Source organism: Diabrotica virgifera, chromosome 1 (genome assembly GCF_917563875.1).
Source record: "Diabrotica virgifera virgifera chromosome 1, PGI_DIABVI_V3a".
In the NCBI taxonomy this organism is placed as follows: Eukaryota; Metazoa; Arthropoda; class Insecta; order Coleoptera; family Chrysomelidae; genus Diabrotica; species Diabrotica virgifera.
The window spans coordinates 108,699,093-108,716,960 of record NC_065443.1 but is presented as its reverse complement, the minus strand read 5'-3'; the positions used below and the strand labels follow the sequence as shown (position 1 = coordinate 108,716,960).

The following is a 17,868-nucleotide window of genomic DNA, read 5'->3' as shown; positions in this document are numbered from 1 at the left end:
GTAGTGGATGACGCGCAGCATGTCGTCTTCGTGTGCCCTGCATACCAGGCGGGACGTACCGAGCTGCAGCTGGGACTGGGATCCCCTCTAGGCGATCCTCACGAGCTAATTGATAAAGCCTATCAATAGCAAGAGAGACTTCGACCTGATCATTGCTTTTGTCACGAAGACAATGAAGCACAAAGAGGAGAAAGAGAGGCGACTGCAAGCAGGATGACCGTCTATTTATTTATTTTAACGTTTTTATTTTTGTGTCGCAGATGGCAGCCAGTGGGGGGAGGATCTTTACATCCAACCTGCGCTGTCTGTCTTATTTTAACTAGTTTTACTTATTTATTTATTTTATCTTGTTTTATCTCTTTATTTACTTCTTCAATCTTATTTATACAATATGTATTTATCATTTTAAATCAATTTTATTACTCAAATGTGTTGCGTGTTGTAAGCGGTAGTCAGCAGGGGGAGGACCTTTTACATCTGACCCATGCTGACCGCCTTTGTATTGTTTTGTTTACTTTCTGTTTTGTCTTGTTTTTTTTTAGTCTCTTTTTTGTTTGGTATCAGGTAGTAGGGGAGCATTTTTACACCCAACCTCACTGACTGCTTCCTTTTAACTGTAGAATGAATGGGTATGAGTGTGAGTGCGAATTGATGAAAGCACGAATGTTTGGAGTTGCTCGTAACTGTCGACTGGTATCCTTTTGCTAGTTCATGTTGGATTGGGGGCACCCCGGTCGCCCCACCCGCACATGGGCTGCACGGAACGGTCGTCTTCACCGACCGGTCTTTGTGCGGGATGTGTGCGGGACGGGGCGGCTGGGTGGCCGCTTAATCTACGGAGTGCACGCAGAGGGTGCCCGGGGGGAGTTATGAGTAAGGTCGACGGGTCAGACATGCTCGCCAAGAGCGGTTCCAGACCTGTCGGCTGGAGGAAGAGGAGGTGAGTTTAGTCGGTAGGCGGTTCGGCACGGTGAAGCGTGACGGATCGAATCCGACACACCTGGGACAACTTCCCAGACGGTCTTTTGAAGATTCTCACCTCCCAAAAAAAAAGTTACATTAATGACAATTAATGTTTTAAAAATTACAAAAGTGATGACTTTCCATCGTCAAATATTTATAATAACTGTGTGTTTAATTGTACTAATTTGTACGTACATAAATAAATTACAATAACATTTTGGTTTTGAACAGTTTTATTCATGAAATAATCGCAACAAATTGCATTCGATCTATAAAATGAATATAGAATTTTTGCCCTCGTGACACTTTCGACATAATTTTGAAATTAAAACTGTCAAAGTGTCACTCGGGAAAAATTCAATAATTTTAGAGCTCTTTTGCAATTACTTCTGAAAATTTGGATTTAGGTAATATTTATAACCTTTTTCAAAATCTACCCTACACCGAAGCGGGCTTTTGCTCTGGGGATGAGGACAACCCCATACAGTTTATTTTTTTAACCAACTTCACTTTCCCTTCCCTATCCTTGATTAGGTTCGTAATAGTTTTGTTGTAGGGTAGGTTTAGTTAGGCGTTAATTTTAAGAAATGTTGGTGGCTAAATGGGCACAGCTCCCAAAGACCATAAAAGAAGAAAAAATAAACAAACAAAAATCTTACTTAACCTTCTACAGTACAATGTCAGTTTGACACTTATAGTATATCTTTCTTTCACACTCTTAATGGTAGGGGAGCCCAAGCGGGGATTTTTGCAGTTACTCGAACGCGTCAGATTATTACATGGGGAGAAACCTTGTACCCTGAAAATGTACCTCTACCATATATTGGCTCTTAATGCAGGTGAGTTCGTTAAGGGGGGGCCGAAAAAAAAATCTATCCTTAGAAAAACTAGAAATCGTTAGATTAGGATAAGGTAAGTTAAGTACATGCAAAACAGTGTATATTTAAAAAATCTGACGATTTCAACGGGGCGTAAGGAAATGGGCGAGTCTCAAAGATTCACAAGAAAAAGCGAATATTTCGCGAAATGAATGACAGATCGAAAAACTAAAAAATACGTACTCAATATTTTTCAAAAATCTATCGAATAATACCAAACACGACTTCTTACGGAGATGGGTGGGGGATAAATCTGTGCTCTATGCGTAAAGAGAGTTTAGTCCTAAAACACCGTTTTGAGATAAACGCGTTTAAAGTTTGCAACGTCCCGTGGCGCACTTAATAACTCATTAGTGTACAGTGTGTTAAGTCCCAAAATTGTGGGACTTAACACACTGAGTCTTCCTGTTTCTTAAATAATCATGCGTCTAAGTTCAGTACTTAACACGCTTTACACATATTGTTTTTCATTAATGTCTCAGTTTAGAAATGGAATTTTACTTGACAAATTATACACCCATTGTAGATATCAAATTCTAACATACAGATAGTGCATTTTCTAATATCGACCATTCTTGGACTTACCTCGCTTTACGCACAGAGCACAGAAATTTAATATTTTTAATACGAATCCCGCGATATTTCGCGAAATGAACATCAGATCGAAAAACTGAAAAATACACTTATTCAATATTTTTAAAAAATCTATCGAATGGCACCAAACATGAACCCCCACGGAGGGGGGTTACTTTGAAATCTTAAATGGGATCCCTTTTTTATTCCAGATTTGGATTCCTTACCTAAAAATAAGTAACTTTTATTCGAGACATTTTTTCAAATTATGCATAGATGGCGCTGTAATCTAAAAAAAAAAAACGATTGTTGGAAATGGAAAATTAAATTAAAAATGGAAAGTCCCCACTAAAATGGAAAACTGTGGTTAAATTTTTTTGGTTTTATGACCTACTCTCCACAACCCAATAGGTCCCCAAAGCGCTCGAGTGACTGCACATTTAGCATACTTTACTCCCCTACCATAAAGATAATGAGAAACATTGTAGCCGGTACTGCTTTGGTAAACAAATATATATGTTTTTTATTTGGCAACAGCGCTTTCCTGTTAAACTTGACGGTAGCGAAAAAAACTAATATATGAGGAAAAATTTGTTGAATTTGTCTGCCGTCAAGTTTGTACTGGTGGGTTATGATATCATTAGGGAGTTTTTGTTGCTACGTAACGTACGCATCTCCGTATACGTAAAGCAACTAACGTGTCGTAGAGGATGAATGTTAAAATAGGTAGTTTTTGTAACTGCCTTAACGTAACGTAAAGCAAATCGTAAAGTCATTTTTAAATTCTGTTGACATTTAAAAAAATAAAACAATGTTCACACAATATACAATTAATATACAAATGTAAAAAAAGATAAATGAATGATGAAATTGTGTGGTTTTAATTGCTTCTATTTAAATATAAAAATATTATTTTTCCTTAGGTTAAAATTGTTTTATTTTTGTTTATACCTACTTTTTAGTTGTAAATTATTGTATACCTACATCAGAATTCCAGTAGATATAATGTAAATAGTGTGGTAATATTTATTTGAAAATTTTACTGAAACTAGGTCATTTGTTTATCTAGTTATTAATTGTGGTGATCACTGTATTTCTTAAATTAATACAAGATTTGTTTGTTTTGCTTTATTAATAGACAACTTAAAAACAATAAAATTTTAAATCTATTATGAAGCTCCAATTTCCAATTACAAACACAGAATAATTTTACTCAAATAGACTAAACCAATAACCAATATAACCTTAAAATGTTATAAACAGGTAGTACGCTGATGAAATGTTCATTTGGTAGGTAATCGGGCAAGATCCTCGTGTGCATTCGGTGACTTTCGGCTCGATAGGGATGCGTATGAACCTAACGTACCAGCCCGTAACCTTAGGTAATACGTATCGCGATACGGGAGTTCAACCATTAATGCGCAAGCGTATATGTCAAAAAGATGCGTTACGTTTACGTATTTGTGTGCACAAAAACTCCCTATTAAATCTATGACGTGCGTTCCTAATCGTTTGACTTTTATGGCTGGTTGCACTAACAAATCTCAAGCTCCAGCTTAGCTCAGCTCATCTTATAGATAGTCTCACTTACGTGGCAATCTATTATGGCAAGCTGAAAATTGATCTAAGATCCTAATCCAGCTGGCAATCCATTGTGGCAAGCTGAAAATTGATCTAAGACTCAATGGTGCAACGCGTATGTTCCGTAAGATGCGCTTTCAGGCACGTCTTAAGCTTAAGATCTGTTGGTGCAACCAGGCATTAGTTTATTACAATGTTCCGTGAGTATATTTAACATGATTTCTTAGAGTATGGGCTCGTTTTGTCTCAAAAGAACACACTTTGCACTTGTGCAATTGCAATTTCGATGAATCCGCATGTTTCACCATATGTTGAATGAGATTCAATTTTCTAACAGTTTTATATTCGCAATTGGCGCAATATAAGAACTCCTGTTTTGTATGCACTTTCGTATGCGCAATGAATTTGGTTCTGTTGGAACTTTTATATGTGCATGAATAACACATGTAGATCTTCGCTTCACCTTGTTGATGGGCGCAATACAGATGTTGCAGTAGACTAGGTTTAAAATAATAAACTTTTGCACATATTTCACATACATATTGTTTCTTTTCCTTCTTTTCTTGAAAATGTCTGGCCTAAAAGTAACAATTTAATTAATAAAGATTGTCCGAACAAATAATCACAACCAGGCACGTAGCCAGGAAATGTTCTTGAGGGGGGTCCAAATACAACTCATTTTTTGTTAGGTTAGACGGTAAGGAATTGAAAAAATATTCAGAATAAATTTTAGATCCATATGCAAAACTTGAAAAAACTATTTTAATATTTTAAAAATTGCAATAACAAATGTTTACTACTTTACTAAGTATAACATCTATATGACGACAATCTCATTCTAGTAAAGTAAGTTGTTTTTAACAGCTAATTTCACCATTGTATCTTTAATATCATTTTAGCTTCCCTGATGTTAGTGACTACTAACGAAATATAGAATTCCGTAGAAAAGAGTGGTCTTCTATTCAGCTGTCTACCCAATAATTTTGGGTTATTTGATATATCATCATCCAGCCTTCTGCATTCAAAGTTGAACATAGGCCTCTCCTAATTTCTTTCAGTTCTGTCGATCTTGGGCTTCCAGCAACCAATGGACCGCGATAGTCGTGACGTCAAAACGTCAAAAAAAGGTTTCCAAACACGTTGTGTCTAGGTATACGCTAAAATGTACGCAAATAAAAAAGTTAAACTTCAACAAGCTAGTGACTATTTAGCGTGGGCAGTGACTGTATATTTTTTTTTTTTTTTTTTTTTTGGTTTATTGGCTTTGGGAAGAACCCGTTTTGCCACGAAAATTTATAACATTTAAAAGTCTATACATATGACTGAACACAATTTGGTACAAATACAATTTTTACAAATCTGTACATATAAATACAGTAACTGAATACAATTATTTGGTACAAATACAGTTTTTACAAATCTATACATATATATTTAATACCTAACTGAATACAATTTGGATTGGTTGATACAGACCTAAAAGTTGAGGAAATTATAAGCGTCTCCTCGTACGACCCAAAAAGTTACAAAAAATAGCTCTTACTTCGGGATTATGGATGCACTCCAGCATAATGGAAAGATAATTTTGAGGAAACGGGATTTTTAATTTAGTTAGTTCCGTAATAAGGTAAGAGGTGGCATTAGAATTATGACTGCATTGAAAAATCCAGTGATTAAAGTCGTCAAAACTGTCACTGCAGTCACAGAGGGGGGATGTGGCCAATTTCATCTTATAAAGCTTGGAGTTGACTGCTCCGTGTCCAAAGAGGCACCTAATGTATTTGGTGTTAATTTTTCTATTGGGATGGCTTCTTTTAGAAAGCTTTGTAGAAGGAAGTGTTGGAAAAAGCGTGCAGTACTGAAATGCATTGTTAGATCTAATTGTTGTCCATTTGTCTGCCCATTTAGTTCTTAAGTTTTGCTTACATATAGATAATGCGTCTTGTAGCGTTAATTCGGGGGCTTGTTTGCCATCAGTGATAGCTCTTTTTGCCAGTTTGTCAGCTGTTTCGTTTCCCGTTATGGAGGAATGCCCTTTGGCCCATATGAAGAATGTATTTATCTGTTTATAATCTAAGGCTCTTAAGGTTGTCAAAATTTCCACGATTATTGAGTTATTGTATATGGAGGTAACCGGGTACACCAGAGCTGATAAAACAGATTTCGAATCCGATATTATGGCCAAGTTTGACAAGGGTAGCAGTGAATTGTTTGCCCAATCCAAAGCCTTAAATATAGCAAGTGCCTCTGCTGTAAAGATTGTAGAGTTTTTGTTTAGTTTAAACAACAAACTTTCGTTTGTGTTTTCCCTATACACTGCACATCCTGTTCCAGTAGGGGATTTGGATCCGTCTGTAAAAAATTTATGTACATTACCTAATTTCTCTAATTCTATTTGCATAGATATGTTATTAATTGCTGGGTTATCATTATATTCTGGAAAAATAATATTTGGTTGTGTAAGACATATATCGAATTTAGCCGTGAAGAACGGCAAACCAGAATCATCACGTAGTTCGATGTTTGAGACTGTTGCAAATGCATCAGCTAGAGGGGGACAGTTTCTGTTGTGCCAGTATTTATTAGTGTAGCTATATGCAGTTAAGATGCCTAAATTTTTAATAAGGTCGTTGTGTGTAAATCGTTTTTGTTTAACGACGAATTTTTCAGCTAGTAACTGTCGTCGAAGTTGCATGGGGGGTTCGCCACACTCTGCAAGGAGAGCAGCTGTGGGAGTGGATTTAAATGCACCAAGAACAATGCGTAGAGCCTTGAACTGTACCCTATCTATTTGTGAAAGTCTGGAATTAGTGGCTGATCCATACAAGAAACAACCATAATCTAGGATAGATCGAGTGTACGCTCGGTAGAAAATCAAGTTAATGTTAGGGTCAGCGCCCCAATGATATCTGTTAATTGCTCTTAGGATATTAAGACTTTTTTCACTTTTCTTAATGCATCTTGATATGTGATCGGACCAGGTCAGTTTGCAATCAAATGTGATACCCAAATATGTGTATGTTTTGCAAACAGGTATAGTGTGATTTTGAATTGTAAGGCTATTAAGTTCTGGCAATTGGTGTCTGGTAAAAAATACAATAGCAGATTTATGAGGTGATATTTCAAATCCCTGTTCAGGAAAGTATTTAAAGCAGCAATGCACTATATACTTAAGATTACTAACACATTGAGAGTAGTTTTTATTAGTAGTGTATATAGAAAAATCGTCAGCATATTGTAAAATTCTTGCGTTCATACCAAGGTTGTGAACATCGAGGGTATAGATATTAAATAGAAGCGGGCTCAACACCGACCCCTGTGGCAGACCCGAGTTAACCTCTCTAGGACCTAGAGTATTTGTATTGCATTTTATAAAGATCTGTCGTCTGAGGAACATATTAATAAGAATAAATGCAAATTGTGGTGGTATATGGATGTATGTTAACTTTTCATATAAACAATCCAACAGCACGCTTTCATAAGCACTAGAGATATCTAAAAATAAGGCAGCTGAATAATGGTTTTCTGAAAAAGCCAACTGAATTTCCGTTGCAAGATTGGCTGCACAGTCGAGAGTACCTTTACCTCGCCGAAAACCAAACTGGGATTGGGGGAGGATGTTATTATTTTCTAACCACCATTCTAATCTGAGTTTGATAATTCTTTCCAAAGTTTTTAATACACAAGACATTAGAGAAATGGGTCGCAGAGCTTTGTTGTCACTGACCTTAGGAATAGGAATAATTAGACACTGTTTTAGTGAGGGGTAATCCGTATCTCCTGAAAGTATATTGTTATATATTTTGCAAAGAAAGTGTTTCGCCGAGTCAGGGAGCTTTTTAATCATCATATAATTGATGCCATCTAAGCCTGGAGCAGTAAGTTTTGACGATTTGATATTAAGTTCTAACTCTCTTAGTGTAATTGGGGCTAGAAGAGAATGATCATGATTACTGGTGGGTGTGTAGTGAATGTAAGGACTAACAAAACTTGGAGCTAATTTATGAAAAAGTATTTCCGCCTCATTTTCTTCACATGGTTGGATATCATTTTTCTTCTTTTGAAATCTATTAATCCGGCGCCAAATTTCCGAGGGATTTGAATTCCTATTGAGTTGAGTACAATAGTCTGCCCAAGCCTGTTTGGCTTTAAATTTGAAGGTTCTTTTGCAGAGCGCATCTATTTTTTTTACATTGATATAATTTGAAGTTATCATATTGCGCTTGTACGTTTTGTAAGCTTCCTTCCTTTGGGTAACTAACTGTTGACATTCCTCATCCCACCAAGGGGGATGAGGAGCCTTTTTAGGAGAGAAGGGGTAAGTTTTTTTAAGAGCTGAATCCGCCGAGGATGTCATTGAATTGGTGATAAAGTTAATCATTTCGTTAGTATTGTTGAAAAGCGGAATCTCGGAGAAATCTTTATCAATTTTTGTTTGAAACAATGCCCAATCAGCTTCTCGCATAGACCATTTATGAATGGGGGTAATATTAATATTATCAATTCTGAGTTGTTGTAACACAAATGTGATAGCATAATGGTCAGAGCCATACGTATCTGCTTTAACAGACCAAGAGAATTGTGAGCTAAAGTTGGACGAAATGAGGGTAAGATCAACACATGATGGAGGAGAGCCAGGGGCAGATACTCTGGTAGGAGATCCGTCATTTGCAATGATAAAGTTGTCGAAGTATTCTAAAGCTTCCATGAGTATGTTACCGCTATGATCATTGTTTATAGAGCCCCAGGCTCCATGATGGGCGTTAAAGTCGCCACCAATAATAAAATTATGCGGAATTTGTTGAAAAAGAGAAACATAGTCGTTCACTGTGACTGCAATGCTACCTGGACGATAAATACTAACCACAGATATTTTGGTGCCATTGACATCAATATCAATGCCACAAACTTCAATATTTTTATTAAATGTTTGGTTGAATACTATATTATTGTATTTAATATTATTAGAGATAATTATGCTAACACCTCCACCTCGTTTATTACGTCTATCTTTTCTAACAATATTAAATCCCTGTAAAAACATTTCATACTTAGGTTTGTACCAAGTTTCCGAAATAAGAGCTATATCAAAGTGTTCTTCTGTAAAAAGTTGCGTAATAGAGTTTTTATTAGAGTACGCTGATCTAGCGTTCCACTGGACAATTTTTAAACTGGCCATATCAGGTAAAGAAATGTTTAATCACGCTGTTAATTATATTTTCTACATCTTGTATAGAGGGAACTGAACTATTAATCGCAGGGTTTCGAGCAGGAATGTCTGAAAAGAAATTATTGATTGAATCCTTCAAAGTAGTAGCGAATTCATTTTTAAGATGTTCATCGTTATTTTTAGATACATTTTTATTATAGTTTCCGAACTGGAATACGGGGCTAGCACAAAAGCTAAATTCGCTTGGAGCGGTAATAAGCGTAGGAGACGATGGGTGTATTTTTCGTTTTTTTCTAGTAGAAGCTGCAGTATTTGAAATATTTGCAATGGAAGGCAAATGTTTTGATGAGCTTTGAGCAATATTGGAATAGGTATTTGGCCTGGAAACTAATGAAGGGAATTCAGTAGTGGATGACAGTAACGGAGCAAATCTGTTTTTTTGAACAATACTAGTGTAGGCAGGATTGTCAATAACTTTTTCGGCCTCTTTGAAAGAAATATTAAGGTGTGCCATTGCTTCCTTAGTTCGTTTTTGTTTTTTATACTCTGAACAATCTCGATTTGTCGAGTTGTGTGAATTAGAGTTACAAAAAATGCAGAAGTTATCACATTGAGTGCATTCGTTATCATTTTCTTTGCCGCAGTTTCGGCATTTCTTTTTTCCTTTACATTGAGATGCAGAGTGACCGTAACGAAGACAATTGTAACACTGCATAACAGGATGAACGTACGTGTCTACAGGACATCTCACTTTATTTATATAAATAAATTGGGGAATTTTGTTCCCTGCAAATGTGACAATTATCATTTGACGGGGGATTTTTTCAATCACTCCGTCTTTTATTACTTTTCGAAACATTCTTTGCACCTTACGAACAGAACACTCTGATTTTATAACTTTAACAAGATCATTTTCAGTCAGATATGTATCGACCGATCTCACAATACCTTTTTTTTCAGTTAAATGTGAGGGGATATAAGCTATCAGTTTATTGTCTTTGAATACCGAATTTTCCACTAATTTGTTCGCAACTAACCCTGAATTAACTTCAATTTTAAGTCTATTACGACCCACGCTACTAATTTCTAAGATCGATTTTTCGTATTCCGAAAGTGCTAACAGTTTTTCACCAAGTCTCATTGGATGCAATCTTCCCACATTCAAAACTTCGTGTTCCACAAAAATTAAGTACGGACCTGTATCTCTTGACGTAAATCGATTATTAATGGAAATATCGCGTTTGAAAGACTGGTTTGGCTGGTCTAAATTACTTGCTGTTGTTGTTAATGAGCTTTTATTGTTATCATTATCTGCTGGAAAAACTTGATTTTTGTCCCCTGTTGCAATATTATTCTTATCGGCTTCTGTAAATCCGCGAAAACCATCTTGATTAATATTTACATTTGAATCGTCGAGTTCCATGCCATCCAGAACCCTGATATCCTCGATTCTTATATTTGAAGATCGCGGCGGCTTCCCGCCGCCAGGTGAAGTTCCCGACATCCGTCCCAGACAGATGTCGGATTTTTAAGTATAATTTCCCAGGATAAATTAAGTAATGAATCGACTTACTTGTAGAAATCCAAAAAACTTAACCAAATAAATGAGTAAAAGGTAAACAAACTGTGTATTTTTTGCGGCAATTAGTGAATCGACTTTTAAATCAAACACGTCTAATCACTAAGAGACTTGATAGACAACTGCTGTATATTTTGATACACGCTATTTTGATATGTTTAGTGTTTGTTTGATAGAAAAATATTTGTTATGACGTTTAATTCTACCTAACTTTTTTTTTATTTGCGTACACGTTAGCGTATACCTAGACACAACGTGTTTGGAAACCTTTTGACGTTTTGACGTCACACTATCACGGTCCATTGCCAGCAACCCTTTTGACGTTGTCTGTCCATCGTGTAGGTGGTCTATCTCTACTTCTTCTGTCCGTTCGTGGTCTCCACACTGTAATTTTTTGGGTCCACCACCGTTCTCCATTCTGGCTACATGACCCGCCCAATTCCACCTCAGCTATGCTATTCGCTCTATGACATCTGTGATGATGATTTGATATCTATATATTTGGCTTTCGACGTTCCAATGAACGGAACAAAGAGCCAATAAACGCTTTCGTTTCCCATATTGCTTCTGAGTAAAGTTTTTACTCGCTTCATTGTTGAGAACGAGGTTCTACACTGGCCGTTGTGACAGGTATAGTTGCCAAAATTGTAAAGAATTTCTCAAATTCTCAATGTTTAGAGAACAAATCTTTATTACAATGTTTCATTACGTGGAGAACTTTGGTATTTGGTTCCAAAGATGATATATTGTATTACAGTTACACCATAACATATACTTAAGTACATATTCAGCTTTTATTGCTGCAAGAGAAGTGTAGCGGGAGTAATAGGCAGCCAAATTTTCTAGCAATTTTACTTTTTCTGTAGAGGCAAATGCAGGTAAAAGAATTTGAAATGCTGATAGAATATTTTCGTTTTTGCTAAATCTGATTTTTAAATTGGATGTAAGTTGATCCGTGCACTGAATAAAAACAGAAATAATCCTAGTAAAAAATAATAATAATTACGTTCACTTTTTCAAAAATGTTAATAATAACTTAAGGATAAACTTGCTGCCTTGGTACCAAAGCCGAGGTAGTTTTGGGAGAGGTCCGGACCCCATGGACCCCTCCCTTGGCTACGTGCCTGATCACAACCTTATACAAATTCATTCTTAATATTGGTCTGAAGTTATTTTCTTGTGGCCTGTTAATGCAATTTACTATTTTAGTTGGGAATAAGCACAATTTTACTTTGAAACTAAGTGTATTTGACGTTTCGATTTCCACTTCAGGAACAAATAAACAAATTTTGTTTTTGTTGCGAGTAAAAAATGATCATTTTCAACAAAAAACCACGATTTCGGACGGCTTTTCACAAATAGCTTAGAAAAGTAAGTATTTCATCGAAAAAAATAATCTTAGCAAAAATGTAGGTCATAAAAAATAAAGTTATTTAAGAAGTCTTTACAGCCAATATAAGCTGAGTTGTAGCTCATAAAAAGTAGGTCCTTATTCGTCAAATTCCAAATCTAATATTTCAACATGAAATAACCAAAAAATGAGACACTTTTCAGGCAAAACTTATCGAAACTTTTTTAATGAGATGATCAAAACAAAAACACAGTTTTGATGAATTTTCCCGAAAAGTGCTTCATTTTTTTGGTTATTTCACGTTGAAATATTCGATTTGGAATTTGACGAATGAGATGTCACCAATGAACGAATACGAGAAATAAGGAGCGTCATACACACAATAAATGACGAAATCAACGAAATACAACTAAGATGGTTTTGTCACGTACAAAAACTGCACGAAGACAGAAAGCCAAAACAAGTACAAAACTGGAAACCGAAAAGTAGAAGAAGAGGTAGACTGAGGAAAAGTTGGCAATCAGGAATAAACAAAGCCATGGATGAAGGAGACTCTGCAAGTAGATCAATGTGCGGACAGAGAGGAATGGCGAACTGGTATCGGAAGACGGAGAACGTTGTAAACCGATAGTATATGATTTGACGAATAAGAACCTACTTCTTATGAGCTACAACTCTGCTTTTACTGGTTCTACAGCCTTCATAATAATACAGAGTGAGTCTGTAATTTGGAATAAATTCAGTATCTCAAATACTAATTGTTTTTTTGAAAAATTACCAGACCCGTCGATTATTATTTCAAATTGTCCTTTTTGACATACAATAAAAATTTATACAGGATGTACCAACTTAGAGATATGACGTCATCGTTGATTTTCTTAAATGGCAACACTGTCATTTTGATAGCTATTTTGATAGGGTGTGTAAAGTTATATATAACTGCAAAATATCAAATTTTTATTCTCTACCATTTACAAGATAATAAAAAATATCAAAGTTATGTCTGTAATTGGAAATAAATTCAATAATTCAAACACTATTTTTTTTTAAATGCTCAGACTTGTCGATTAGTATTTCAAATTGTCATTTTTGACATACAATAATAATGTACACAGGGTGTCCCAATTTAGAGATATGACGTCATCGTTGATTTTCTTAAATGGCAACACTGTCATTTTATAGCTATTTTGATAGGGTGTGTAAAGTTATACATAACTGCAAAATTTCAAATTTTTATTCCCTACCATTTACAAGATAATAAAAAATAACAAAGTTATGAAAAGCAAGTAATCAAATAATAATTGAATTTAATTATTTCAATTAAGCAAATGCTCATAATGTTGCCCTCAATTATTGTCAAATAGTCAATTGAAATACTAATCGACGGGTCTGAGCATTTTTCAAATAGCTATCAGAATGACAGTATTACCATTTAAGAAAATCAACGATGACGTCATATCTCTAAATTGGGACACCCTGTATACATTATTATTGTATGTCAAAAAGGACAGTTTGATATACTAATCGACGGGTCTGAGCATTTTTCAAAAAAACAATTATTATTTGAGATATTAAATTTATTCCAAATTACAGACTCACTCTGTATATAAGTACACCATTTTTTTTTCGTTTTTTGGTTGAAGCTAGATTTTTGCTAATTTTTTTAGAAACCATCTAGAAACGTGTTTTTTTTTGTTGAAAATGAACATTTTCACTCGCAAATACTCGAAAAGTAATGACTTAGTGAAAAAACTCTATAGAATTAAAGTTGCTCAAAATTAGTTAATTTATCCATTTTCGGACTTATTTTGGACATATGTACATTTTTCACCCTCGAGAAGGGGTGGCTTTCTCCAGGGTAAAAGCAACCCTGGGCTCCAGTCCAAAAGTGAAGTGGAGGGTAAGTAGAACCTAAATCCAAATGTTCATGCAATTCGGTGGCGACACGGAAAATTACACGGTATCGCCGAATTTCACCTTCAATTACTGGCTTAGATATTTTTAAGATTGTTTATACAAAAACAGTTTTTATTGTTTAAACAATTAATAAAGCATTAGCGGTTAAATCTGTGAGTAGAACTTTTTAACAAATGTATCTTACTAGGGTCATTTGTAAAATAAGGTCCCCTGTGCCGCTGAGAAAGAGTGCGATGTGCTAGGAGAAATCTGGCAACACTGCCTTACACATCAACTCTCCCTAGCCTTTACCCCACCACTTTAGTCTCTCTGCATTGCTCAGTGTCGGCCTAGCAGCCTTTGAAGATGGAGGTCACGATCACTGTTACCGGCTAATGTGAAATTCATGCTGTGATACGTTTTTTAAATGCAAAATTAATTTCACCTATTGACATTTATCATCAGTTAATCGAAGTTTATGGGCAAAAGTGCATATCTGTTCAACACGTTCCCAAATGGTGTAGAAGATTCAGTGATGACCGAAAGGAAATTCACGATGAATCTGAAGGCTCTCCGCTCCCATCTTCATGTAACTTTCCGTTCGATATCGAACATCGACACAAAAATAATAATAAATATATTTTTTATCTATTATATACAGGGTGTTCCCGAAAATAGTGCGTACCTTTAAGTTATGGATATAGAACAAAAAAGTCCATAACATTTTTTTCTAAAGTTAACCGTTTCCAAAAAAATGACATTGTTCTCCATATAAGTGAATTTTTATTTTCATAAATTTAAATGACCTGGCAACGTGGCGTAGATCTGGCAATGTGGCCAACTCCTTGTTTATTTACTATTTGAGGTGTGATTTTTAGGGTTGTTGACATCCCAAAGGTACCTACCTGCAAAATTATTATTTCTTGCTTTAATAGTAGGGCATTTTTGTTACAATCTGAATTAATTAAGGTTTTGGATTAAGGCTCAAAATTTTACATAAATTATAACTTTTACCATTGATTAATAACTACACAGGGTAGTTTTTAATCAATGCTTTTACGTAATTACTTTTAATGCTTTTACGGTTTAATTCCTAAAATGTTATTAATGCACCTACATAGGAAAAATGATTTGTACCTAATGTTTTTCTGAAATCTATCAAAATATGGAATAATTTTAAACGAATTGATAAAATGTCAATCATTTACAATAAGAAACACTTTATCTTTTAACTAAGCTAGTATTAAGTATTTATTTAATGGTAGGGGAGCAAAGAGTCCACGCAAAGAGAGTTTAAGAGAGCAAATGGTAATGAATAGTAGGTCCTAAAACCAAAAAAAGGTAAGTCAAGTTTTCCATTTTAGTGGGGACTTTCCATATTTAATTTGATTTTTCATTTCCAACAATCGTTTTTTTAGATTATAGCGCCATCTATCCATAATTCGAAAAAATGTCTCGAATAAAAGTTACTTATTTTTACGTAAAGAAAGCAGATCTACAATAAAAAATGGGAGATCCCATTAAGATTTTAAAGTAACCCCCCACCCCATCTCTGTGGGAGGTCGTGTTTGGTGCCATTCGATAGATTTTTCAAACATATTGAATAATTGTATTTTTCAGTCTTTCGATCTGATGTTCATTTCGCGAAATATCGCGGGATTCGTATTTAAAACTTTTAATTTACCCCCACTCCTTTCCGTGGGAAGTCGTGTTTGGTATCATTCGATAGATTTTTGAAAAATATTGAGCACGTATTTTTTAGTTTTTCGATCTGTCATTCATTTCGCGAAATATTCGCTTTTTCTTGTGAAATTTTGGGACTCATCCATTTCCTTACGCCTCGCTCAAATCGTCAGATTTTTTAAATATATACTGTTTTGCATGTGCTTAACTTACTTTATCTTAATCTGACCATTTCGAGTTTTTCTAAGAATAGATTTTATTTTCGGCCCCCCCTTAACGAACTCCCCTGCATTAAGAGCCAATATATGGTATAGGTACATTTACAGGGTACAAGGTTTCTCCCCATGTAATAATCTGACGCGCTCGAGTTACTGCAAATATCCCCGCTTGGGCTCCCCTACCATAAGCTTTAAAGGTGTCGAATGCAAGGGTTTTAACTTAACTGAATTACATAGTTTACAGTGGAAATTAAAATAATACAACAGACGACGTTTAATAATTCTAATTTAGTTTTTTACATCATGTTCGGACTATCAGTAATTTGTTTACTTCTGATCTAAAAACTAAATTAATTGTTCGTACTTAATTGACAATAATTTTTATAATAAATGTTCAAAGTTCACCTGCGCGAACACATGCATCGATACCACGAATCCAGTTGTTATCCAGTAATGCCATACTTAACAAAATGATGTCTATACTTTCTGCAACATTAAAAAAAGGCGTTTCATACACTAACGATTTCAGATGTCCCCAAAAATAAAAATCCAATACATTGAATTCGGGACTCGTGGTGGCCACAGAATGAGTCCATTCCTACCAATCCAACGACGAGGATAAGTGGTATCCAGAAGATTTTTCACAGTTCTGGAAAAACGTGCTGGGGCTCCGTCGTGAAGAAACCATATTTCACGTCGTGTTTGTAAAGGCACTTCAAGAAGTACCGGCAAAACATTTTACAAGAAATTTATAGGCCTTCCATTTAGTGCTCTGGGTAATTCATAAAATATTGCACCCTTTAGTGCTGTTTCACATTATAAGAATTTAAACGTGCGAGGGTTAGAACGCACGACGACATTCCAATGGTGGCGCATGTAATCATATGGAGCCTTTCTCAGTAGACGGTGGTTGGAACGTTCGGTGAAGTCGCCGTGTTTATGCCGTCCCTCGCTTACAACAACAGACGGCAGCCAGTAGCATAGGAACTTAATGCCTCCTTTCATATGATACTGTCGTTCACTCGCACGAAGGTAGTTTCTTTGGTTGTTTGGTACATTATTTTCATTTACACTTTGTGGCTGTTTGAAGTAGGAGCATATATTTTATATTATGATATCTCAGATTGATAGTGAAATATTAATAACATTAATTGAAGCGAGACCTGTTCTTTGGGACAAAACAATAGAAATATATAAATATAGAAACTTGACGAGAAATGCTTGGAATGGTGTATGCCGTGCACTTAACAGTGCACGAATTAATTTGAATTAATTAATTTGACGAATTAGGTGATAAAGAAATTTTATAAGTACAGCAAAATTAATTATATGTTACTGATAACAACAGTAATTAAAACTGCTAAGTATATTATAATAAACTTTATTTTACATACAAGTTGCAATTGAAATTAACGTTGAGTATAGAGGGTGTTCCATCAATATGTGTGAATATTGAAATATATAAATCGTATCTTTTTTAAGGATGGACTCGATGAATTCGGTTCCTCTTACTTCTCTTTCTTCGACGATAAAGTAAACATAACGCTATAATTTGATTTCGCTCCATATAAAATATACCTTTTATTCTACGAAATTATATTTAGTTTTATAGGGTAAACAACTCGGTGAAAACTGGAGTAGGGCGGCGGTCACGTCTTGTGTGAATTTATCTAAAAACAACATTTAAAACGAGGGGAACAACATTTATAAATGAATGGATGACAGAAGATGAATTTCAATTCTGTACATGAAAAACATAGATTGTAATGATGTTCTGAAGCTGTTTCCTTGCGAAATTTTTATAATAAACTATTCTAGATGGGAAATAAGCCACACTTTAACTAAAAAATAATTTTATTAACGTTTCGACGCCCAAATCGGATGTCGAAACGTTAATAAAATCATTTTTTTAGTTCAATTGTGGCTTACTTCCCATTTAGAATAGTTTTATTACATAGATTGTATGAGCTAATTAG

General features: G+C 35.1%; 1 protein-coding gene across 4 annotated transcripts in view; it reads right to left on the bottom strand.

Annotated features, from left to right (window-relative positions):
* Positions 1-17,868, bottom strand: part of LOC114326938 (zinc finger protein 845-like) — a 99,859-nt gene that overhangs the window by 6,108 nt on the left and 75,883 nt on the right. For 2 of the 4 annotated variants that reach the window (XM_050658449.1, XM_050658439.1), the window contains one exon: positions 515-4,573. The exons of 1 other annotated variant lie outside the window; for it this stretch is intronic. In XM_050658449.1, the coding sequence (XP_050514406.1) occupies positions 4,184-4,573 (390 nt within the window). In that variant the 3' untranslated portion in view covers positions 515-4,183. Of the gene's footprint in view, positions 1-514; positions 4,574-17,868 lie in introns of those variants that run through there. One more of the 4 variants, XM_050658459.1, reaches the window with a different exon arrangement.